The 25,801-nt window shown below is 37.0% G+C and overlaps 1 protein-coding gene across 1 annotated transcript in view; it reads right to left on the bottom strand.

Moving 5' to 3' along the window:
- Nucleotides 1–4,342: 4,342 nt before the first annotated feature.
- Nucleotides 4,343–25,801, bottom strand: part of LOC306857940 (protein bicaudal C homolog 1-like) — a 94,610-nt gene continuing 73,151 nt past the window's right edge. Inside the window, exons 11-21 of the mRNA XM_079398229.1 lie at nucleotides 25,422–25,580; nucleotides 24,938–25,119; nucleotides 24,672–24,810; nucleotides 23,179–23,332; nucleotides 22,923–23,073; nucleotides 21,153–21,192; nucleotides 14,576–14,730; nucleotides 14,211–14,364; nucleotides 13,362–13,519; nucleotides 12,719–12,818; nucleotides 4,343–7,931 (exon numbers count right to left, since the gene is read on the bottom strand). Of these exons, the coding sequence (XP_079254355.1) occupies nucleotides 7,801–7,931; nucleotides 12,719–12,818; nucleotides 13,362–13,519; nucleotides 14,211–14,364; nucleotides 14,576–14,730; nucleotides 21,153–21,192; nucleotides 22,923–23,073; nucleotides 23,179–23,332; nucleotides 24,672–24,810; nucleotides 24,938–25,119; nucleotides 25,422–25,580 (1,523 nt within the window). The 3' untranslated portion in view covers nucleotides 4,343–7,800. The remainder of the gene's footprint in view (nucleotides 7,932–12,718; nucleotides 12,819–13,361; nucleotides 13,520–14,210; nucleotides 14,365–14,575; nucleotides 14,731–21,152; nucleotides 21,193–22,922; nucleotides 23,074–23,178; nucleotides 23,333–24,671; nucleotides 24,811–24,937; nucleotides 25,120–25,421; nucleotides 25,581–25,801) is intronic.

The following is a 25,801-nucleotide window of genomic DNA, read 5'->3' as shown; positions in this document are numbered from 1 at the left end:
TGTGAATGACACTGTGTACCTTCTATATATGTTAGTATTTAAAAGCTGCTTGTGCTGAGCTTTGTTTTATCGTGACTTTCTCATCACCACCTGCTTTTGGTGGTTATCAGATTATTACAAACGTACAAAACATATTTCACTACTTTAGTAGGTTGCTGTATTAACATTATATCAGTTAATGAAATTACGGTATTTAAATGTAAATTTAAGTTAAATCCATAAAACCTAAAATGTTGATACCATATTTTTTACAGTAAAATTCTGACAACCGCAGCATAATTTTTTAATTTTTTTTTTCTTTTTACAGTGAATGGCAACTGATATTTATGCATTTTAAGTAAATAGTCTGTAACACTGTTATAAAGATCCAGTAATAATTTAATCTAACTTTTTGGCCATATAAATATCAGCAACTGCACCAAAATGCACATTTTGTCAGTTTGGGTCTCTGAATAAAATTGAGGTGGGTTCTCATGATGCTCAAGCATGAGGTCCATATTCTCACTACATCAGTTATAAATCCTGATATATAATTAAAAAAAAAAAAATTATTATTATTATTATGTCTAGGTTCAATAAACTGTTCCTGTTAAATTTGTATTTTATTCTATCATTTCATATGTCAGGGTTTACAGGGTTCCAGCTAGGTTGAAGCTCTTTCACACTGACCCCAGGCCACCAATCATCCTTATCAGCCCTATTTTCAAATGTTTTGCTTCTGGTCACATGGTAAGGCTAAATATCTTGTAGTGTATTCACAATGCTGTATCTTCATCTACTGCCAAATCTGAGGGGAAGATGGCAGATGGCAAGACTTTATTATGGAAAGAAAGAAACAACCACATGGAACGGCAGAGCCAGATACACAAAACAGCCTGGATGTATTACAGCGATGTATTGATGATCAGAGAGGTTGAAGTGAGGTGTGCGCACACATACTCACGCTGATATGATGAAGGGGAGCGATTATGAGGCAGAGCTGTAATGGTAATCTGTGCTGCAGTGAGGGGTTGTGGTTCTGCTGACAGAGGACACACATACATTTCTGACCTACAATTTCCTGCTGTACAGTTACACAGCCATAAATGGGCTTTTGCTGAAGCATGCTAGCACTTACAGTGATGAAGGCCATGCTCTCAAAACATACTGACATATGCCATGGGTTTGTGATTCATATTTTAATCATGGGGTGTAATGCATCCAACACCGCTTAAGATGACCCAGTAATTTGTAATTACAAACAAAAACACAACATGCTGTCCTTTACAGCCTTCTCTTTCAATGCATCATCTAATCAGAATTGCTAAGCATTTCTTATAGTTTGGGATTATCTCAAACTGGCATGCATTTCACATATTAATAATGTTTTCCAGCATGCATTTTGCACTTCAGAGTTCATATGATCAGTATTACTAATTGGCTTATTTGAGTAGAAACAGAGCAGAATAAAATGTCATAAAATCTATATAGACAATAAAAATGAAAACAGGAAACAAAACAAAAAAACATTCAAAATATGCAAAAAAAAATTAATTTTTTTTTATAATAAATAGTAAATCAAACATTCAATTATTAAATGTGTTATGACAAAAGTAACAATAAATATCAACCCATTTTTATAGCCAAGTTAATAAATTGAATAAAACTACAATTCATATTTATACAATGAAATGTATACAATTACAACAGTGATGGTGGAAAATTTACAATAATTATTCTTAATCAACAAGGTTTTTTTTTTTAATCTAGATGTTTGCAACCAACATACAACACAAATGTTAGAGAAAACCAATATTTGTGTGATTGGATTGGTAACTCAAAAGCCCTGTGACAGCTAGCCCCGCTCTTAATGAATTCACTAGATTTTCCATTTCCTTCATAGAAAATGACCTTCACGAAGCTATAAATGATTTGTTTGTATTGCCAAGGGCTGTAATGACTAGAGTAACACACAATTGATTATAGCTTGTGCCTAATTATTCTACTGACATTTAAAGTCTGCATTGTTTGTGGTAAAATGAATCAGGATTTAATGCTAAAGAAGAAGAAAGCTTATTGGTGTTGATTTGTCATAATCTCCTTTCTGTTTTGTCCAGGTTTGCGTGTGTCTAAGAGACAGCAGTTTGGGGTCCGTTACATAACAGGACGTATTTCACAGTGATTGTAAATCCCATAAATAGAGCTCACCTCATACGACCTGTCTTCATGTCAACTCATGAAGGTCAGTGCCAGATGAGGTGAAATGTTTCGGTCCAGTTCTCTACTGATGTTTAAATCTAATATACAAATGATTGTTATGCTGGTAAGGTATGCAGTAGGGCTTCTGAATGTAATTAAGGTGCTTGAGCACATACAGAATGCAAAACACACCAGCGTGTGAGAAGATGATAGAGGCATGTGAGGTGATGGATGAGATCCAGGTATATCTCATTCATATATAATAGATAATGAAATATATAGATGCATACATATACATACTATATATATATATATATATATATGTACAAATGTGGGCTACTGTTTTTAATCAGTGCTTTCATGTGATAGAAAATAAACATAAATCTGACACTAAATGACCAAAAAGGAAAACTTCTTGACAGATGTAGATAATTAATAAAGCAAAAATATTGGTGTACCAAGTCAAATTTGATCTAATTCATGCCTTAGCGCCCCCTGTTGGAGAACAAACTACAGTAATGCATTTACATGGATAAAGGCATAAACAGAGCTCATAAACAAATTAATTTATTCTTAATTATGTGAAACCCAAAAACTGATCCAAGACCAAAAATATTATTGTGAGATGTAACTCTTCTTACTCCTTACACCTAGTCATAAAATGATCTGATCAAAAATCTATTAAATATTATTAAAAACACCTCCATACACTCTTTTGACATTTCTTGCTGTGATATAATAAACTGATGTCGGTAGCAATTAAACACACATTTATATTAATTACCACTATGTTGGCCATAATGAACTTTAATGTTAATATAACTATATAAATAATTACATTATATTATTAACATAAATTCTCACTTCAGATAATTGGAACAACAGCTGATTTCTGCTAAATATTATTACAAAGACAAAGTCTGCAATGGTATCAGATAAACTCTGATTTTGGGATTGATAATCTGATCAGACAAAAAATAAATTTTATAGATGAGTTCAAAAATCTCCTTAGCTTCTCAAAAGAATATACATTGTGACACAATGCAGTCTGTTCACCAGCTCTAGAAAAAAAAATTGACAAAGCTCTTTTGGTCCAACTTAACTGAGTACACACATTCTATGTAAATTAATAAATAACTTCCTTTCATGTTTGTATCTGTTTATGAAAAGATGTCTGGATTATTCAGAGCTCATTCTTGTGCGATTTAGTTTTGTTGCGGTGAAATAAACACATTTCATCCCCCCAATAACCCTTGGACACTCTCTTCACATTGTATTCACAATCCAGACAATGTGGCGAGATTCAAAAGCTGGAATGTGAGCTTGCCAGAGGAAAATTAATTTTTTTTCCTCTTGTTTCAGCCACAAACTGTCCTGTTCCATTTCCAGTCCAGGCCTGATTTACAGTACACTCAGAGATAATCCAGAAAAAACACAATCTAGCTGCACCCAGTTTGCAGACTACACTTCTTTGTTCTGTTCCTTACAGATTAGTATCTGCCTGTGACATAAAAACAGATCAAAAGAACATCCATTTCCCAAAAGTCCATGTGTGTGTGTAAGCAAAGGATTTCATTGAGATCACTAGTATTTTTGTGACATATTGTAATCAGTCAGAGCCTCATAAGCTATTACTGGGTTTTTTTTTTTATCTTAAAGCACATTTTACACTAGTCTTTCCCCTCTATTGCCACTACAGCTACTTTAGTCAGTCATTTACAGTCATTTACACTAATGAGGGAAATGAGTCATTATGTAACAAGTACACATTTTTATATACACAAAGCCAACCAGATGTCAGGCCCAAAAATGAACATTTTGTCATCATTTACTCACCCTCATGTCTTTCCAAACCTGTATGAGTTTCTGTCTTCTGTAGAGCACAAAAGAAGATATTTTGAGGAATGCTTGGTAACCAAACAGTTGACGGTAGCCATTGACTTCCATATATATATATATATATATATATATATATATATATATATATGTTTTTCAGTCAGGGGCTACCAGGGACTGTTAGGTTACCAACATATCTTCTTTTGTGCTCAACAGAAGGAAGACACTCATACAGGGTTGGAACAATTTGGGGGTGAGTAAATGATGACAGAATTATTATTTGTTATCCCTTTAAGTATAATTGTAATAAAGCAGTAGCGGAATACATAAGATGGAAAAGGTTTGCATATGCTTTATTCTTTCATAACACCTTTAACTTGTAAGGAACATTCAGCGATACCACATTTATGGCAATTATACAAATTTATCATCATAGAACATTACAATGGAGTATATTACAAAATCTGTGCCAAGCTCACAGATTTTAAAAGTCATTCCCAAGGCACCGGCCAGCTAATGTACGTTTGGAAGAACAATATTGGTTATGTGCTTTAATATCCCGTTTTTACTTCACTGCTCTGTACATTTGTGCACATGATGTAGATCCAGAGGTTAGGCATTTGACTTTGGCCAAAAATACTCAAAAATGTGCTGGCCATGTGAAGGCCATGTCAGAATATTAAGACGTCATTTGTCCCTTATTTTTTCCCTCAATTCTGCACACAAATTACAATTGGTCTCTCACTAAAGTGGCATTTGATGCATATAAAAGGCACTAATCTAAGATATACAGTATCAAGCAATTTACTGAAAACAAAGTCTATAAAATTCATTATAAGAGACGACCAATAAAAGCGTACAGTATGTGCTAAAACTGAAACATTTAAACCTAAAATGGCAAAGTGATTCTTTGCATAGTCTGTTGCATTTTATTATTACTATTAATATTTTTAGGCAACACCAAGAGCTATTGTTTCACTCATTTGTCATCTCAATCTGATTACAAAAACAAACATTACAAACCATTACACAAATTGATTGATTGATTGCTACTGTCTGCAAATTATCAAAGAAAACTGCTAAAAAGTCTATAAACACTCATAATAAGACAATACACACAATACAAACTTAAATAGTACCTCTATCACGTGAGGTACAATTTCAACGTACTCAAGAGCTAAATGAAAATACTAAATATATATCGTACATGTAAAGATAAAGAAATGCACTGCAAGATTACTTGTAAGCGGTACTTCCTAGTAAAACATGTGTACCTTTGAGAAATCAATAGTGTTTGATTACTTTGGAAAAGTTGTCAGTGCAAGACAAAAGGCACTCGGTGGTTTCAATCCTTCGGAGTACATCTGGCAACATTCACAGCTTTAGATATGGTCAGAATTTAAAAACTTGCTTTGGAAATATCTGAAGAATAAGACGAGCGTGTTGGGATCACATAAGAATGGTGAAAGAAGATGGAGAAGAAAGAAGCGCTTTAGAGGGTGTAGCTCAAGTAAGCAGCACAGACTTTGGTCGCGTGCAGGAGAAAAGCCATGGATTAAGCCATGATTGGGTCTGAGAAGAATTCCAAGGCTTTACAAAAAGCTCGGTTTTGGGAGTGAGGCCTGTGAAGATTTGTGGTCTGTGGCATTCAGGAAGGTGGTTGAAAGAGAACTGGTGTAATTTGCACTTCTGTCAGTGGCTAAACTGAGGCGCTATTGAGAAAGCTACTACTGACAGGCTGACATTAAGCTCTAAAACTAACAGTTAAACGGATAGGTTATCCAAAATTTAGAATTCTGCATAACTTTCCTTCTTCTGTGAAAAACAATATTTTGTCCATACATTGAAAGTCAGTGGGATCTACTGGTAACTTATAAACCTTTAAAGACAGAACTGTTGTGAGCTCTGAGATCAATGTTTTGTTAAAGCCATTTAACAAGTATTGGGGGTTCGAGCACATATCACCTATCGTAATTGTTAAGATTTTCAAAAATCTCAATTCTGACCTAAAAGTGATTGGGCAGACCAAAACGTAAGGCATAGAGACCTGAAACTTTGAGGGATGGTAGTACCCACCATGTCTACAATGTCACCAAGGCTTGCCCTGATCGGCCTGAGGGGGGCACTACAGCGATCAAAAGTACGAAATCGCTAATAACTCCTAAAGTACTTGTTGCAGACTCAAAATGTCTTATATCACTAGAATCCTTGGGTCAAGATGACCAATACACACTTGATAGATTCAAACGTCACATAATCTTTTGTATTTGCGAACTAGTCCAAGGATTTTTTTCACCTGATCGGAACCAAACCAGTGCAGAACAATTCTCTGGAGAGTGAATATTAATAATTATCAAAAAAATCAATCTCAACACAACCACTGCGGTACAATTCTCTGGACTCTCTAGGTCAATAATTATAAAAAACTAAAAAAAAAAGTTGAACTTTACACTTTAGTTAACTATAACAGGGTCATTACAATATGGGTGTAGCCAAATATACCTAAAAGCCTTTAATTCCTGAACAAAAACTACTAAATTTTAAGAAATTAGGTGAGCGCATGCAGCATATAATTCTAAAGAGGCATGCCAACTTTTATGGAGATTGGACTACAGGTGGTGCTATAAAAAAACCCCATCATATTTCGATGGTAAATTACCTGGAATTTCCAGAAAATACTATTTTTAATCACTGATTAAAGTGGTTACAGGCTTGCTAAAAAATAATACGTATATCTTTTTTTCATATGTGGTCAAATTCCTTAAAATGCTTGAACCCCAGTAAACGCTGCTTGCAGCTGTATTTTCAAATCATTTTTAATATAATTGTTTATAACAGCTGAATTTGTGGTGAAATATTACATTACCCATGATTCTGTACAAAACATACTTGGTTCATAGCTTTTAACACTTTAAAAGAAGTTTTTATTTTATTTAATTTTTTTATATACTCCCTCTGGAAAAAAATGAATGGCAAAATACTTCTAGAACCAACTAATGCACTCAATTGACTTTCACTATATGGACAAAAACAGCTAAAACATTCTTTGAAGTATCTTCTTATGAGTTCCATAGAAGAACTGAAGTCATACACTAAAATAGTTTTGATTTTTAATTTTCCCTTTAAGAGTAAACTATTTATAGGTTTAGAAATAATATATAGACAATGTACTGTGGAATTCAGTCAGGATAGACTATTTTAATTTGGCCTGATTGAAAACAAGCCTGTGAGGGATAGACGTACACTCCATTTCATTTCTGTCAAATGCAATATGCCGTCTACTCTGACTAAGATCCATAAGTAATAACAACAGGCTGGTGATTTCACTGTAATGCAGCCGTGGGATGAGATCCTTATGGATAATCTGTCCAGAACACTTTGGCTTGATACCCATTTAAGTGCTTTAAATAAAATCCAGGCACATCTAGTCAGGCGAATCTGTCCATGGGCAAAATATTTAGCATTTTTTTAAAGTGCAAAGAATTAGAATGTCGAAGCCTAAGACGAGCATATAAATAAAATCTGCCTGCTCCATATACAAGCACAGTGCAGGAGCTCCAATGATCCTTCACTACATTTCCTTCATTGTAACATGAGTACCATACTGCATAATGTACCATACTGCATATAATATTCAACAGTTCTTTGACCCTTAACCTCTGATCCAGACTTTATTTGGCACAGTTTCAGAAGATCCGGGTTTTGGTCCAGTACTGTATATCAGGGTGGAGTTGGGAATGGGAATTTGTGCAGTTTCAGGCTGTCTGTTGGTGCACTGGCATGGGCTCACCAGCGCCCGCTCACACTGGCAATGTCTGTGTGGAACTGGCGTGGCAGTCGACCGCTGGCGCCCCCTTCCAGGAACGAGGAGCGGATGTTGGGCGGCTCAAAGAGCTTCCTTCGGTTCTTGTTCAGCTCTGTCAAAACAAAAAGAGGGCTTAAATATTCATAGTTTACACTGCATACATGCATATTAACATCACAGGAAAATGGAAGTAGCGACAGATCCTTCTCCATATTGCGAATTACAAGGTCAAAACAATTTTTTAAATATCAAACAAATGCATGTATGGGTCAACCGCTTCAACCAAACTACTGATATTGATTCGAAAACCTAAAAAACAAGATAGCATTTCCATCGAGTTAGCAGTTCCATCTTTCCCGAAATCAGTGGATGTTTTGAAGCTCAAGATATTTTCATGTTCTAATCTACAACATGAAATACATTAGTAATTATACATACTAGGGATTAGGGTTGTCACGATACCATACAAATGTCTTACGATACTATACCCGCTGAAATATCATGATACCATGCAGTATTGTGTTAATTTAAAATTCTACAAAATTAATAAAAATTTCATATATAAATAGATAAGATTTTTCTCTGAATACTTAATGTGCATGAATGACTGGCTATTGTTATCCATGAAATGATGTAAACAAAACTCATTTTAGCACTGCACAGAAGCTGCATGAAGGGGCATTTAGATGTGGCATTTATACATTTAGACTGTATTTATAATTGCATAAATAATGTTATGAGATTAATGTTTTAAATACAAAAATACCGGCTGAATCCTTCAGAAGCTAATCAAATGACTGTTTTTATGAATGGCTTACTGAATCAGTGATTCGCCCAAAACAACGTGGATTTGGATTGGAACACAGAAACTAAACAAAAACAGCACTCTTGCTTGTGTCAAATTGCCGAACTGTCAGGAGCATTTTTGCTCACATATCTTGAAAATTCCAAGTTAGCAGCATGCATATTAAAACATATTAATTTATAATGTAAAATATATATATATTTAATGATTGATATGATTGATAAGAACCAAGTGCAAAGTCCCTATGTCGATGAATGGAATTGCATTCGTGATCGCAAAGATGCTTCTAGAAACTAACTATTACACCTGTTCTAGTAGTGGTCAAATGAATAAAACTGCAAAGATATTATGATGTTGAATAAGTGAGGCTTGAGCTGCCATTTTTTTTAAATAACATCAGATGGTCTGAATCAGACCCTTTCTTCTGATAAACTGTAGCATGAACAACGACGTGCAAGTGCAACTTCTCATTGCAAACTGAACTGAAGCGTCGGGAAACACTCAATACCATATAAAGCGTATACACAGACTATACTACACAGAGCACAGCAGAAAGACATTTGCCAAACAACTTGTAATGTTTCTGCTGGCATGGCAGGCATGTTCAAATGAACATTTTAAACACTGCTCGTGCCGTGCATACAATATATCTTACGGTACTACCGTATGGACGATACTACCGTTTAAAAAATGCAATGGCACAGAGGGTATTTTTAAGCGATACTACCGTAGTTCCGGCATGTTGTGCAACCCTACTAGGGATGTGCATCTCATGACTCAGGCCGATACGATATGCATCTCGATGCATAGCCAACTATACAATACATTAAAGATACATATGAAGCAGGTACCGATGCGATGCGATACGATTCACCCCTTTTTATGATGCAGTGCGATCCGATTTCGATTCAACACATTGTGATTCGATGCAATACGATGCAATGGAGAAAATATGATCACTTTTAATGCCTTGTGACCTGTTTCATAAAACAAGTTAACCAAATAAGCCAGGCTTATTTCATTTAGTCTGACTCATTGTCAAATGATTTGGTTCTATAAAGCAAATTTAACATAGGTCTAGATCAGGGATGGGCAACTTCGGTCCTGGAGGGCCACTGTCCTGCAGAGTTTAGCTCCAACCCTAATCAAACACACCTGCTTGTAGCTTTCTACTGATTTTGAAGACCTTGATTAGCTGGTTCAGGTGTGTTTGATTAGGGTTGGAGCTAAACTCTGCAGGACAGTGGCCCTCCAGGACCGAAGTTGCCCATCCCTGGTCTAGATCAAGCTTCATTGCTGTGGCAATTTATGCTGGGAAACTAACCTGGTCTAAAGCAGGCTAACTGTCAGACTAAGCTGAGCTCCTCTAACACTGACTAATAGGAACACAATGATATTACCACTAGTCTTACATACTATTATTCACGAGTTCGCCCTTGCGTATAATGAACAGAGTCAAGGTTTATGCGTATTTGGCGTGCTGTCCGGGGGGAGGGCTCCGAGCTTGGTAAATTACTCCCGAATCCGGGGCACTCCCCCTGTCCGGGGAGAGGGGTCCGAGCTCGGCATTTAGCCCGGACCCAGAGCGTTCCCCCCGTGCTCCTCTCCACGCTGGCGTAGGAGCAGGCTGATGGTGAGGAGTTGGGGTGGAGGAGGGATGCTAAAAACTGTAGAGAGAATGAAAGTAAGATGGCTTGGTCTATTTATAGAAGTTCTCTCTCGGCTGATAGGATAGACTGTGTGATTGCTGATGGTGAATTGGCCGTGTTAATTATCTGCACGTGCTCCTCCTGAAATTTGTTAATAAAACATAACTTTGACTTTTTTTCTTTTCACTTTCTTGCCATGCAGCCTTTCTCTCTGGTTTTATGACAGCTGTACCTTTTATAGTTTGCAGAACAGAAAGCAGAAAATTAGAACATTACAATCTAAAATTGTTCTTTAAAGCATTAACATAACTAAATTAAAAGTTAAAATCACTGAATTAAAAATAATAAAGAAAATGACTATTTTAACTGCTAAGAAACTAATTTGAGCTTAGTAATTAGTACTGTACTAGCTTACATTTGATTTACCTTTTACAATTGTCCGTTTACAGTTACTGCTATCATAAAAATACACTTACTGTATGTGTAGGTATAAAATTCCACAAAAGACACATTTAATGTCCAACAACAAATATTTTAGCAAAATATATATTTTACTAAGAATTGCGCTGCTATTCGATTGCACTCCGTCTGTTTAGCGCGCGTAAGCCTCGCCCACTCCTGACAGCAAAATAGATAAGTTTGCATGACTTTCTGACATTTACAGATGAAGAAATGCTTGTGACATGTCAGTTATGCACTGAGGAAAACACAACGTCTCAAATGAATTAAACAGCACAGATATATTGGCTGTTTGCCATGGTGGATCGATTTGATCCATGATCGACATTAAAATCTGCTTAAGAATAAGCGTGCACAAATCAGTGAGATTGTGTGAATTGAATTTTTCGTTTATGGAACTGCTTTAGGCCCGATTGATTTGTTAGGTTATTTCAAGTCAGGTTTTGGACTTTAATCCCCATTTATTCACACAGCAGCGGAGATGAGAGAACGCGCTTGAGACACAGTTTAGAGAGGAGAAATCAGTCGCAGATTATTAGTCACTTTCTAAATAATAAAAGCATAGCGCATCCACTAGTAATTATATATAAATAAAGTTTTTTACCGATGCAAATATGTTAGAAACGATAAATTGTGATATAAATCCCAACTTGTAGCTGATGTATTTTAAACAGATGCATCACATGCTGCAAGTGGATGCTGCACACTGGTGGTGGTTGAGGAGAGACCCCCCCCCAACATGATTGTAAAGCGCTTTGGGTGTACAGCAATACACAATAAAGCGTTATATAAATGCATCATTCATTCATTCATTCATTCATTCACATCGTTAACTTTTCATGCCGATGCACCGAGCGAATTGGGGAATCTTCCCATCCCTTATACATACAAAATTGGGCAAAACAGCACATTTTAATATAAATATCTTATTTTATTAATACTTTTCAGCAAAGAATGAATAATATATTTCTAATCAACATTTTTCTCTTGTTTTGTTTGGATTTTTTATTTATTTTTATTCAGCTTGTGGCATTCTCCTGCAGTGTGCCTTAAGAATTGGTCAAAATAAGGTATACAACCTTAAAATGCTGCCAATGTTAACAGCTCTCTAGTTTTTTGACAGCTCAGTCTCTGCATTATGATTATTAGATTACAGATCTCATTTATGTAGGTGGGCTTGACAGTTCCAATGTTCCATTTTCCTGTTGTAGAGGACAAAAGGCTGGGACCAAACTTGCATCAGCCTAGATTACAGTAAATTGTGTCCGAGGTCAGTCAGAGAAATAAACACAGGCATGCAGTCATTTCCTGTCTTCCTCATACCTCTACACTTTAGAATCCTATCTGCACCACAATTAAATTTTTAACGGTGAAAGGGCTACCTCATCCTCAGGCAATGTGTTTTATTCTCCAACCACAGGGCTGATAAAACAGGAATGTTTTTGTTTTAGTAAATATCCTTGCCAGAATGCAGGAAGTCATTATGGTTATCGAGCAGTGGGAGGTCAAAATATATCACAGATGTTCGAGATGTTAAATAAAAATAAAAGTTTTTTAATATTCTGTAACAGTTTAGGTTAAAAACGGTGGCACAAATGTTACTGTAATGTTGAATGGCTAAATTTTCTCTCTTTTGATTAAAATCTATTTAGAGGCATCAGTAAGAGTTTTGGTATCGGCGATACTGGACTATTTATAATAAATGGTAAAAGATTGCAATAAGTGAATATTTAAATGATACAGTCTTCACGTTGTTTCTGCATTACTTTTGGAGATTCAATGTGAAACTATAATTAGGATTACACATTGTCATATTAGGTGTGATTAATCATGATTAATTACAGAAAATGATTAAATTATTTTTTAATCGATTGGCTGTACATATTGATTGATTTCTGTGGAATCAAGAAAGGTATAAAGAATTGTGAAATGTTGCTGGTAATATTACTATGGCAGCCCCAGTTGTTTGTTTGGAAGGGAACTGACCTGAAATGGCCAGAAGCATTTTCCTGCGGGCTCCAAATGTAGTGATGCCGAGCTCTTTCAGGTCCTGATCGGTCAGTGTGAGGAACGTCTGAAGGTCAATCTGAGAAACAGACACAAACTGTATTTTTAGTTTAAATTACTGTGGGGAGAAAGGGGAGAATGGTATAACAGTGCATAATCAAACCTGCGCCTAAGTGCATGTGTACTGACCACTGCATCACAGCGCTCTCTCTAACTTTCTGATATGTTTATAAGATAAAAGCCAGAACCAAATTTTGGACTCCTCGATGTTATCACTGTCATCTTGAAATACAGGACTTGGCATATTGTGTGAATTGCAGATCTTTTTGGCTATTCTGAGGGTTTCAGTTCTGTGCTGGAAGCTGCGTCATTGCAACCTTAGGCCAGTTTGACAGCATACATGCAAGCCAGATAGAGCTGTCACACTGACAGTGTTTCTGCTGCGTAACAGAGCTGTGGCTCTGAGTTCCGTGCACTTTGTGCAGCTAAAACAGGCTAAGTGCTAATAGCCATAAGACATAAAAACAACCTCCCGGTGACAGAAATCATCTAAAGCTCATTTACATGTTCTCATCTCAAGCAGCAACACTGATAGAGAAGATATCGGCAGATCCATCTGTACCTCCTGCTGTTGGAAGATGTCGGTATATTTCCCGAGGCCAAGTTTACTGAAGAGCTCAGGCAGATCTGATCCTTTGAAAGATGCGTTGAGATTACAACCGTTAGTTCCCGTCACCGACGAGATGCAGTCCATGTAGTTGCTGCTGCTTAGGTAGTGCTCTAATCCAAAATACACAAAATCGTGGTTATGTGTCTACCTGGTTATCACACATTTTAGGTTTTATGGTTTACCATAATTAAATACCATAATTTCAATAACTGATATAATGTTAATATACCAACCTATTGAAATACTGAAATCTGTTTTTTTTTCATTTACAAAAACGGTATGCTACCACAAAATTACATGTAATGTCCAATACAGCTTTTCACCGTATATAGTAGGGGAACTTACCGTTGACAATTTAACAGTTTTTTTTTTCTGTAGCATTTTTACAGTCTTTTACCATTAAATTCACTGTCATTTTTTTTTACAGTGTAACAATGAGTGTGTGTGTGTATGTGCATGTGTCTGTATGTGTATGGCAGATTTTGATGCATCAATATTTAAAAGAAATGTGCATTTCAATTGAAAAGAAAATCATAATTTAATAGAAAAACTACTTTTTTGGCCATTTTCCATTGTGGTACACTGCTGCCAAATGGCAAAGTTTTCCTAAATACCCCCCAAAAATCTTTTTTTTTTTTTTAAATCTCTTTTGATTTGTATAATTGAAGCTATTTTATGTAATAAAAACTTATTTGATTTTTAGTAATTGAGATATTTAACCATAAATAAATAAAACAGATGTCTTTGAATTCATGTCACAAAAAAACACTGAGCTCAGTCATTCTGACTGAGGAAGCACACCTGTTTTGTTCTGCTTCCTTTTGGGGCTGATGGGAGAGGAGAAGTCGCTGTGTGCTGGGAGCCCGCTCCCATTCCTTTCCCTCCAGTTATCTGAGTCACTACCACTCGCCACCCCCTCTCTACTGTTGGAGCGGGACAGGGCTAGAGGCGAACCCTTATAAAACACAAATAATATCAAGTTTTTTCCACTAAAAACCCACAGTGATGCATTAATACAAAATAATAATAGAGCTAATCGTCATCAGTGAGAACACAGCAATATATGGTACACACTGAATGCACCAAACAAACTACTATCAGTGTACAATTCAGTGTGCAATTCATAGGAGAGAGGTGCTTAGCCCTTTTGCTTGGTGTGCTTTTACCTCATATGTAGTTGACATGGTAGGTTTATAAGACACATGGTTTGCCCGGCGTAACTCCTTAATAGTTTCTGCAGGCATAGACTTTGAGAAGCCCAGACCGCTCCATGTGTTAGTAGGGGTTCGGACCTCCGTCACCACTGGCTTCTTTAACATGGCTGAACATAGAAACAGAAGATGATGTATTTAAAACAAAAACTTGTCAAATGGAGGTCACTTCATTAAGAATTGTCATATTTCACCCTTAGAAAAAAAAAAAAACTAAAAAAAACAAATTACATTACAAAAATAAAAAATGTCAGTATATTTTATTACATATTTATATATTAAAATTAAATAGTAAAAATAAAATATAACAATATAATAATATATGCACAAAAATTATATTATTATTTTAATTGTGTATATATATATATATATATATATATATATATATACAAGCTCAAAAAATTTGAATATCATGAAAAAGGTCAATATTTTTTTGTCACTCATTTCAGAAAGTGAAACCCATATATTATATACAGTATCTCACAGAAGTGAGTACACCCCTCACATTTTTGTAAATATTTTATTATATCTTTTTATGTGACAACACTGAAGAAATGACACTTTGCTACAATGTAAAGTAGTGAGTTTACAGCTTGTATAACAGTGTAAATTTGCTGTCCCCTCAAAATAACTCAACACACAGCCATTAAAGTCTAAACCGCTGGCCACAAAAGTGAGTACAGTGAAAATGTCCAAATTGGGCCCAAAGTGACATTATTTTGTGTGGCCACAATTATTTTCCAGCACTGCCTTAACCCTCTTGGGCATGGAGTTCACCAGAACTTCACAGGTTGCCACTGGAGTCCTCTTCCACTCCTCCATGACGACATCACAAAGCTGGTGGATGTTAGAGACCTTGCACTCCTCCACCTTCCGTTTGAGGATGCCTCACAGATGCTCAATAGGGTTTAGGTCTGGAGACCAGTCCATTGTTGGCCAGTACATTACCTTTACCCACAGCTTCTTTAGCAAAGCAGTGGTCATCTTGGAGGTGTGTTTGGGGTCGTTATCATGTTGGAATACTACCCTGCGGCCCAGTCTCTGCTTCAGGATGTCACAGAACATGTTGGCATTCATGGTTCCCTCAATGAACTGTAGCTCCCCAGTGCCGCACTCATGCAGACCCAGACCATGACACTCCCACCACCATGCTTGACTGTAGGCAAGACACACTTGTCTTTGTACTCCTCACCTGGTTGCCGCAACACACACGCTTCACACCATCTGAACCAAATAAGTTTATCTTGGTCTCATCAGACCACAGGACATGGTTCCAGTAATCCATGTCTTTAGTCTGCTTGTCTTCAGCAAACTGGTTGCGGGCCTTCTTGTACATTATCTTTAGAAGAGGCTTACTTCTGGGACGACAGCCATGCAGACCAATTTGTTGGCCTGTTCTGAGTGGAACCTGTCCTGTTAAACCACTGTATGGTCTTGGCCACCGTGCTGCAGCTCAGTTTCAGGGTCTTGGCAATCTTCTTATAGCTTACGCCATCTTTATGTAGAGCAACATTTCTTTTTTTCAGATCCTCAGAGAGTTCTTTGCCATGAGGTGCCATGTTGAACTTCCAGTGACCAGTATGGGAGAGTGAGAGCGATAACACCCAATTTAACACACCTGCTCCCCATTCACACCTGAGACCTTGTAACACTAACAAGTCACATAACACCAGGGAGAGAAAATGGCTAATTGGGCCCAATTTGGACATTTTCACTTAGGGGTGTCCTCACTTTTGTGGTCAGCAGTTTAGACATTAATGGCTGTGTGTTGAGTTATTTTGAGTGGACATCAAATTTACACTGTTATACAAGCTGTACACTCACCACTTTACACTGTAGCAAAGTGTCATTTCTTCTTTGTGGAGGGCGTCAATGTTCATCTTCTGGATCATTGCCAAGTCAGCACTCTTCCACATTATTGTTCCCATTTTTGATCGAATAAATGCAGGCTTGATGAGCATAAGACATTTCTTTCAAAAACATTAAATGTTTTTGGAATGGGTCCAAACTTATGTACATATTAATCAAACTTTATCTAAGGTAATCTCTTTTTGTTGGCTGAAGATGTTATTGTTGTTATTATTATTTTGCTGTTTTATTCAATTTAATTCATAGTTCCAGAATACCACTTAAGTAGATGAACATAAGTACTTTTATAATTTATCGCATTTGGTCTTGTTCTGTCTCACGTATCTTGTCAGTGTCTGCGCAATTGCTTGGCCATTTGTTGTGGAAAAATAAGGAAAGTGTGTTTTATTTAAATGTTAAGTTTTAAAATTTTGTTGTATGCATTTGTCATTTTTATTTAATTTCTTTATTTTTAAAATGTTTATAGGTAGTATTTATAAAGTTTTAGCTTTTAGTTTTGGATCTGTTTTTAGTTGTTTTAATACTACAATTGATTGCTTCTGTTGTCCTCATTTGTAAGTCGCTTTGGATAAAAGTGTCTGCTAAATGACTAAATAATAATAATAATAATCTTTTTTTTTTTTTTTTCTAGCTGGGTATGGGCAGGATTTCCCCCTCCCATTTGATCAATATTCACAGCAGATATTGTCATATTATTAATATCAATAATATGTTCATGTATTGCATTGTTACCTTAAATATGATATATATACACAAATCAAGTGAAAGAGAAAGACATGATCGCTACTAAGCAGAATTTCTTTTTTTATTTCTAGTTAGTTGAAACTGAAATTATAAGTGTTATGTTGGAGCAGTATGTAATCATCAGCCGAATTTAGAAGATACACCTGAGATCCTGAGATTTGAAACATTAAAAATAAATTCTAGTGTGTTTGCTTTTTAACTTTGAATACAAACTTCTCTGCTTTTACTTTTATAGCTATTTTGCTAGCCAGCTCCCGACGCGATGTCATTCATTGTACACGCAAATTCAAAGCGTCGTCTGGGCGTGTCAGCGGCGCTTGCGCTCTTTTGATCTCGTAATAAAGGTGAATAATCTGACCAGAAACGACAGAGAATACATTGCAATCACTCTAAAATATATGATGACAAATCACACACCTGCATTAGGAGCTATACTTCTTTGCGTGCCTATTAGCCGTTTGCATTGCATGGTTTACAGCACCTGAAGATATGTTCGTTACGCAAACATTCAGAAGGCAGAACCGCTTCGACACTGCAACATTAATTGGTTTTATTGAGTGACAATTCAACTATATCCAATAAACAATGAGGCGGTATTTTGCTGCCCGTCTTGAGTGGTGGACTGGCATATAGGGGATGCTGGTTATGGAAAAAAAATATTTAATTTTTTTTTTTAAATGTAAAAAAACTATTTTTAATTTGGAAAAAAAAATAAAAATTAAAAACAAGATGGCGCCGCTCATGGCAGCTATTGTGCATTACTCTCCAGTGTTTGTACTGTTTTTGTTTGTTTTTACTGTTTTTTTGTTTTTCAAATATGATCCGTTTTACCAGGGGTGACCTGCTGAACATTTGGCAGAACACACCACAAAATCTGCACGTAAGCACAGCTCTACAGAAACTCGCTGATCTGATCACAGACACAGAACAACAACACCCAGACTCTGTTTTAATCATTCTTGGGGACTTTAATAAAGCAAATCTCTCCCATGACTGCCAAAATACAGACAGCACATCACATGTCCCACTAGAGGCAGTAATATATTGGATCACTGTTACACAGCGATAAAGGACGCATATCACTCAGTTCCACGAGCGGCTTTAGGACTCTCTGATCACTGTTTGGTTCATCTTATTCCGACCTACAGGTAATAGAAACTTAAATCTGCAAAGGCTGTATTAAGAACTGTTAAAAGATGGACTAACGAAACAGAGCGGGATCTACAAGCCTGTTTCTCTCTCACTGATTGTTCTGTTTTTGAAGCGTCTGCCATCAATCTGGACGAGCTCGCAGAGACTGTAACATCTTATATCAGTTTCTGTGAGGATGTGTGCATTCCTAACAGGACTCATCTAATCTACAACAATGATAAACCATGGTTCACTGCAAAACTCAGACAGCTCCGCCAGACCAAAGAAGATGCTTACAGAAAAGGGATAAAGTCTTGTACAAACAGGCCAAATACACACTGGAAAAGGAGATCAGAGTGGCAAAGAGGAATTATTCTGACAAGCTAAGGAAAAAATTATCTTCCAGTGATCCTGCTTCAGTGTGGAAAGGAATGAAGGATATCACCAGTTACAAGTCACCATCCCCCAGCACTCTGGAGAATCAACACCTGGCAGACGACTTGAACGAGTTTTATTGTAGTTTTTAAAAATCACCCCACACCCGCCCTGAACACCTCTCCACACAACCATTAACACCTCCAGCAACCCTCCTCTCCCCACACCTACAATTCAAATCAGCGAAGAAGATGTGTGCCAGGTCTTCAGGAAGAACAAAAGAAGGGAAAGCACCAGGCCCAGACGGTGTGTCACCAGCCTGTCTGAAAATCTGTGCTGACCAGCTGGCCCCCATCGTCACACAGATCTTCAATAGATCACTGGAGTTGTGTGAAGTCCCCTCATGCTTCAAACGCTCCACCATCATCCCCGTCCCAAATAAACCCAAAATTACTGGACTTAATGACTACAGACCTGTGGCCCTAACGTCTGTAGCCATGAAATCATTTGAAAGACTGGTTTTGGCTTACCTGAAGGACATCACTGGTCCCTTACTGGACCCCCTGCAGTATGCCTACAGAGCAAACAGGTCTGTGGATGATGCAGTCAACATGGGACTGCACTTCATCCTGAAGCATCTGGACAGACCAGGGACTTATTTGAGGATCCTGTTTGTGGACTTCAGCTCCGCTTTTAACACCATCATCACGGAAATCCTTCAGAATAAACTAATCCAGCTCCCTGTCCCCACCTCTGTCTGTCAGTGGATCAACAGCTTCCTGACAGACAGACAGCAGTAAGTAAAGTTCGGTAAATTCACATCCAGCACTCGTACCATCAGCACTGGAGCTCCTCAGGGCTGCGTACAGGGCCTCTACACCAATGACTGCACTTCTAAAGACCCCTCTGTCAAGCTCCTGAAGTTTGCAGATGACACCACACTGATCGGCCTCATCCAGGACAGTGACGAGTCTGCTTACAGACAGGAGGTTAAGGAGTTGGCTGTCTGGTGCAGTCTTAACAACCTGGAGCTTAACATGCTCAAAACTGTGGAGATGATTGTGGACTTCAGGAGAAACCCCCCTGCTCTCCCCCCACTCACCATCATGAACAGCACTGTGACTGCAGTGGAGTCATTCAGATTCCTGGGCACCACCATCTCCCAGGACCTGAAGTGGGATATTCACATAGACTCCATTGTCAGAAAGGCCCAACAGAGATTGTACTTTCTTCGCCAGCTGAGGAAGTTCAACCTGCCACAGGAGCTGCTGAAACAGTTCTACTCCACCATCATTGAATCCAGCCTCTGCACTTCAATAACTGTCTGGTTCAGCTCAGCAAATCTCTACCAAATCTGACCTCAGAAGACTACGGAGAGTAGTCCGGACTGCTGAGCGAATCGTTGGTACAACCATTGGTACTCCCTACTCTCCAAGAGCTGCACTTATCCAGAGTGAGCAAAAGGGCTGGTAAAATCACTCTGGGCCCCTCACATCCAGCACACTCCCTCTTTGAACTGTTACCATCTGGTCGACGTTACAGAGCTCTGAGCACCAGAGCGACCAGACACAGAAACAGTTTCTTCCCTCAGGCAATCCATCTCATGAACACTCAACAATAAATGTGGAACACACAACTATAATACATTATCCATTCACCACACTCACTTATTTTATTTTCTCATTTCTAATTTGCACATACTTGACCTGTACATACATAGTTGTCTATATTATATATTGTGTTTTTGCTGCTTTGTACATTGCCTATTTGGGTATTTGTATATTATTATTTTATTATCTGTGTCCTGTTCTGTTGCTGTCTTTCTGTTGCACTGTGGAGCTTCTGTCACTACAACAAATTCCTTGTATGTGTAAACATACTTGGCCAATAAAGCTGATTCTGATTCTGATTCTGGAAGCCCCTCCTCAAAGCCCGAGGCCCTAGGCAATCGCCTGCTCTGCCTATAGCTAACGCCGGCCCGGATTTTACAATGAAATGGTGTGCCACATTTCCATACAGTTCCAACATAAATCATTAACAAAGAACTGTTTACAGTGTGTGGGCAAGAAGAGCGTTAACACTGGGTACATTCCTCATTCTCAGGTCCATAGTTTAGAGTATGAACGCTGGACACAGGGTGTGAGGTGTGGAGAAGCTTTATGAGGCAGAGTATATTTACCGTAAATGTGAAACAGGGCTTTAATGACACCCTACTCACTGCCAGACATTCAGCGTGTGAAGACACTGTAGTCCTGCTTTGTTCATTGCTGGCACACTAGACTAAACACAACCGGTTTCCAATTCACCCAGCAGCCTACCAGCAGAATTGTTTTTAACAATATAGATGGGTGGGAGATACTCTTTAAGGCTCTGTATATAGCTTTAACTGTGATTTGATTTGTCAAGCACATACCTTTGGTTGCCAATAACTTCTTTTGCTCGTAGTCAAACGCCTGTAGAGGTGAACAGAGAGAAAGCGAAGAATGTTTAGGCTGTTGGAAAGGATTTAAGAATTATGTCCCTTATTTCTCCTGTCAGCTTGGTTTATAGAACGGGAAAGGCAAATGGTAAACATTGCCTCATTCTGTCAAAACCATTTAACAGACTATGGCGAACAGAATAGTGCCGACTTTCTGTCGTTTCAGAAACATGGCATTGTATTAAGAGGCAGGGCATAAGATCACAACACAGCCGGAAACATACAGAACCCGTCAAAAGTTTGGAATAATTAAGATAAAAAAAAAAAAAAAGAAGTCTCTTATCTTTAACAAGGCTACATTTATTTACAGTAAAAACTATAATATTTTGAAATGATATTATTTCTATTTGAATATATTTTAAAATGTACAGTAATTCCTGTGATGTAAAGCTGAATTTTCAGCATCATTACTCAGGGTCACATGATCCTTCAGAAATCATTCTAATATGCTGCTTAAGAAACATTTGTTTTTATTATCAATGTTGCAAACAGTTTTTGCTTCTTAATATTTTTGTAGAAACCATGATACACAACCATTCAAAAGTTTGGGATAAGTAAGACTAGTAATTCACCAGAATACATTCAATTGATCAAAAGTACAGTTAAATATATTCATAATAGTGCTGTCAACATCCTAAATAAAAGTTTTTGTTTACATAATATACAGTATATGTTTGTGTACTGTGTATGAAGATTTCATTTGCAAAAACAGATAACTCTTTAACAATAAAATAACTTTACAATAACAATAACTTTTTTTTGTAACAATTTTCAGAAATCATGTTTTTTCATTGTGCATTCCAGTTAATCTCAATCAAACTAAAGCTGGGTTATTTTGATTACGTTAAAAAACAACAAAAAAATATTATCTGTTTATCTGTTTTTGCAAATAAACTCTTCGTATATTTATTATGTATATATAAAGACACACACATACAGCATACGTTTTGAAAATATTTACATTTATTTACAAGTATATATTTATAATCATATAATTTATATTATATATAACTATAACATATAAATGTAACATTTTTCTTCAATATATACATGCATGTGTGTGTATTTATATATACATAATAAATATACACAGCACACACATATACTCTGTAAACAAAAACCTTCATTTTTGGATGCGATTAATTGCGATTAATCGTTTCACAGCATTAATTTATCATGTTACTAAAGATGACTATTTCAGATGACTATTATGCTTAGAACCTATTATGCTATTATGCTTTTATTAATCGCAGGATCCTGAATAAAAAATATCACTGTTTTAAGCATTGACAATAATAAGAACCATTATAAATAATAGACAATAATTACTGAATGTTTCTGAAGGATCAAGTGCCGGTGAAGACTGATGCTGAAAATTCAGCTTTGCATCATGGGAATAAATTACATTTTAAGATATATTCAAGTAGAAAACAGTTCTATTAAACTGTAATTTTTCACAATCTTATTGTTTTTGATCAAATAAATGCAGCCTTGCTGAGCATAAGAGATTTATTTTTAAAAAACATTAAGAGAACTTTGTTTTGACCATTAGTGTATTATTTCCATGTGGAAAGTTAAACTGAAATGGCGAAAGCTAGATGTAATATTCACAGCTGCTAGATTTATTTGATAATCATTTTTGTAACTAAGGGCAGCACTTTCACTCTTCTAAAGAGTTTTTAAGTAACATTAAGGGTTCATCACCTGCATGCTGGAGAAGGAGGATTGGGGCGGCAGGCGGATTCTGTCTGAATTCTGCTGAGCGGCCCGTTCTGCTGCTCTTTCACTGCCCGGAGCGCGTTTATCAGGACTCTCTGAGGCGCTGGAGTCAGAGTCTGACAACAGACAGTCTGAACTACATGGATAAAAGAAAAGATAAAGAACAAATATGTTTAATCACAAGATGCATTACTGGCTAACTCTAATATTGACTTGTGAGTGATTGTGCATGTGATCGTACTGTAGGAGGGAGTTCTTGGTGCCCTGAAGAAGCTCCAGGGCTTGCCTCTTTCCAGACGTCGTCTTACAAGACGCAAACATCTGCTTCAGTTCATTGCTGTTTCCCGAGTGAGAGGGGCTTCGAGGCATGCCCACCTCCACGAACGTATCCGATCCTGAAACACACACATAGTCGAAAACAGTGTTATTCTTTCCTCAAGCCATATTGAACGTTTTAGTTGAGTAGTTTGAGATTGTATTCCTGCAGCACTCAGCATCAGAGGATCTAACACGCCATTTACCTTCACTGCTTTTAAGGACTAACGAGATTGAATTGACTTCGCCTCATCTGATAGCAAAAACACACTGACTAAATGGATGTTAGGCCAACTCAAACAGCTTTAACAATGCTGGAGCATAGAAAACCTTGGCCTTGTATTTCCACAGATTCCCCGTTCAGGGAGCAGGAAGGAATGGTATAATAATTTGGAACCGAGTTTATATTTATCCATAATTATACTGACCAAAATCAAGAAATTCTAGCTTGCAATCTAGAGAAGGTCGAGGAGCTGTTTCAAGTGCTAATCAAATGGTTGACATAATTCAGCGGTGAATGTCACTGGTTGCATTAGGCTCAAATAAAAGAGAGTATAATATATCTTTCAATTAATGTAGCCTTGGAAAGCGGCATGCATGAAATGTTGATTCACATGGCATGCACTGCAGTATAAATAAAGCTGGCATTTACCAGATAAAATTACTAAATTCTCAGGGATCAGTTTTGGTGAATATGCCATCAGACTTGACTGACTGTAATAGTTTCTTAAAAAAACAAAACATTCTTTATATAAGTTTGGCGAAGTAAGATTTTTGAATGTTTAAAGGGTGCATTTATTTGATCACAAATACATTAAAAAGAATAATATTGTGAAATATTATTAGTAAAGTTTAAAATAAGAGTTTTCTGTTTTACCTCATTTTAAAAATATATTCCTGTGATGGCAACTTTTAAAACTTAAAAAAAAAATTTTTGTTGTCACGTGATCCTTCAGAAATCATTCTAATATGCTGATATGGTGCTCAAAAAACATTTCTTGTATCAATATTGAAAACAGTTTTGCTGCTTAATATTTTTGTGGATTTTTGAAAATGATTCTTTGATGAATAGAAATCTCAAAAGAATATTTATTGTTGTTTATTTCAAATATAAATCTTTTGTAACATTATGAATGTCTTTACTGTCACTTTTTATCCATTTGATGTGTCCTTGCTGAATTGTTTTTTTTTTTTTTTAAAGGACCACAAATCTTGGCAGTGTGTATATGTATACCAATTAACAATTGTTAATATTAATATTTTACAATTAGTTTATTTTTCTGATCCCACTGGCAAGCTGTTGTATCTATATTAAGCATTATGGATATTTTTACTAAGAAAAAAACAAAATGACTTTTGCAGTACAGAGAAATGCATCTTATATTGAGGATATAATGAGGAGCTGTGGGTAATGCAGACCTTGGTCTTGGCTGGACTTGCTGGACAGCGGTTCAGAAGGGCAGTGGGGACTGGCTTCCTGCACAGAGTCGCCATGAGCTGCGTTCAGAACTTTATCTGCCAGAGACGCTGCAGACATTCTGCTGTACATGGAGCTGGGCTGCAACACAACACACATGCACACGATATTCCGGTCAAAAGGAAATCAAAGAAAACTAACTATGAGAGATATACAGGACGTTTTAGCATAATTATATATCATCTCATGATGGTGAAAGAAGACTCACTTTGCTACTAAGGGGGGACATGGCTTTACTGCAGTCTGATACTCCGTTGACTTGGGCGTCTATGGGGGCGAGACCAGGTGGAGGAGACGGAGTGTTCTGGGTGTAGCCTGACACCCCTGACAGCAAGATGCTGGTTAGAGTGGCCTGGGTGGCTGGGTGGATCATCAAGGGTGATGAGAAACCTAAGAAAAAACAATTATCGAGTTTGGTTTGAAAGATGTATCTTAATATTGTATAATAAAAATACATTTTGTTTCTGTCTTCTAAATGAAATAAAATTAAATTAAATAGACTGGGTTTTAAATAACAACAAATGTGAATGTAAAGTGGACTGAGACCCTATCACAATCAAAGGAATCGCTTTCAAGTTTTTTTCAAATTTTATTTCAAGATCACTAAAGTGTGAACTACAGTGTGAACATATGGGATGAAGAATCCATACTGAGTGTATTTGTTTGTGGATGTCTGTCAGTGTTCTCCTTACCTGGAGTGCTGGCGGGACTGGCAAATGAGGTCGACCAGAGATTGGGGCTTGGTGTTCCAGAGGTGGATGTCTGTAATGGGCTGATGGAGCTGTTGAGAGCGTTGAGAAGGGAGTTGGTGGAGGGTCCTGTCATGGAGGCTGTCGTAGGTCCCAGCAGACCTACAGGTCAGTTCAAAAAGATCAGACAATAAACCAAAAACACAATTTCAACATAAGAAATTGTCTGTACATGTAAAGGAATAGTTCAGAAATGAAATCTGCTGCAAATGTACCTACTCTAAGGCTGTCTAAGGTGAATGAGAGTTTTTTTCTTAATCAGCATTACATCACTTGCTCAGCAATGGATCCAGTAGTGAATGGGTGTCGTCAGAATTAGAGTC

Source organism: Barbus barbus, assembly GCF_936440315.1.
Source record: "Barbus barbus genome assembly, chromosome: 38".
In the NCBI taxonomy this organism is placed as follows: domain Eukaryota; kingdom Metazoa; phylum Chordata; class Actinopteri; order Cypriniformes; family Cyprinidae; genus Barbus; species Barbus barbus.
This window is presented reverse-complemented; position numbering and strand designations above follow the sequence as displayed.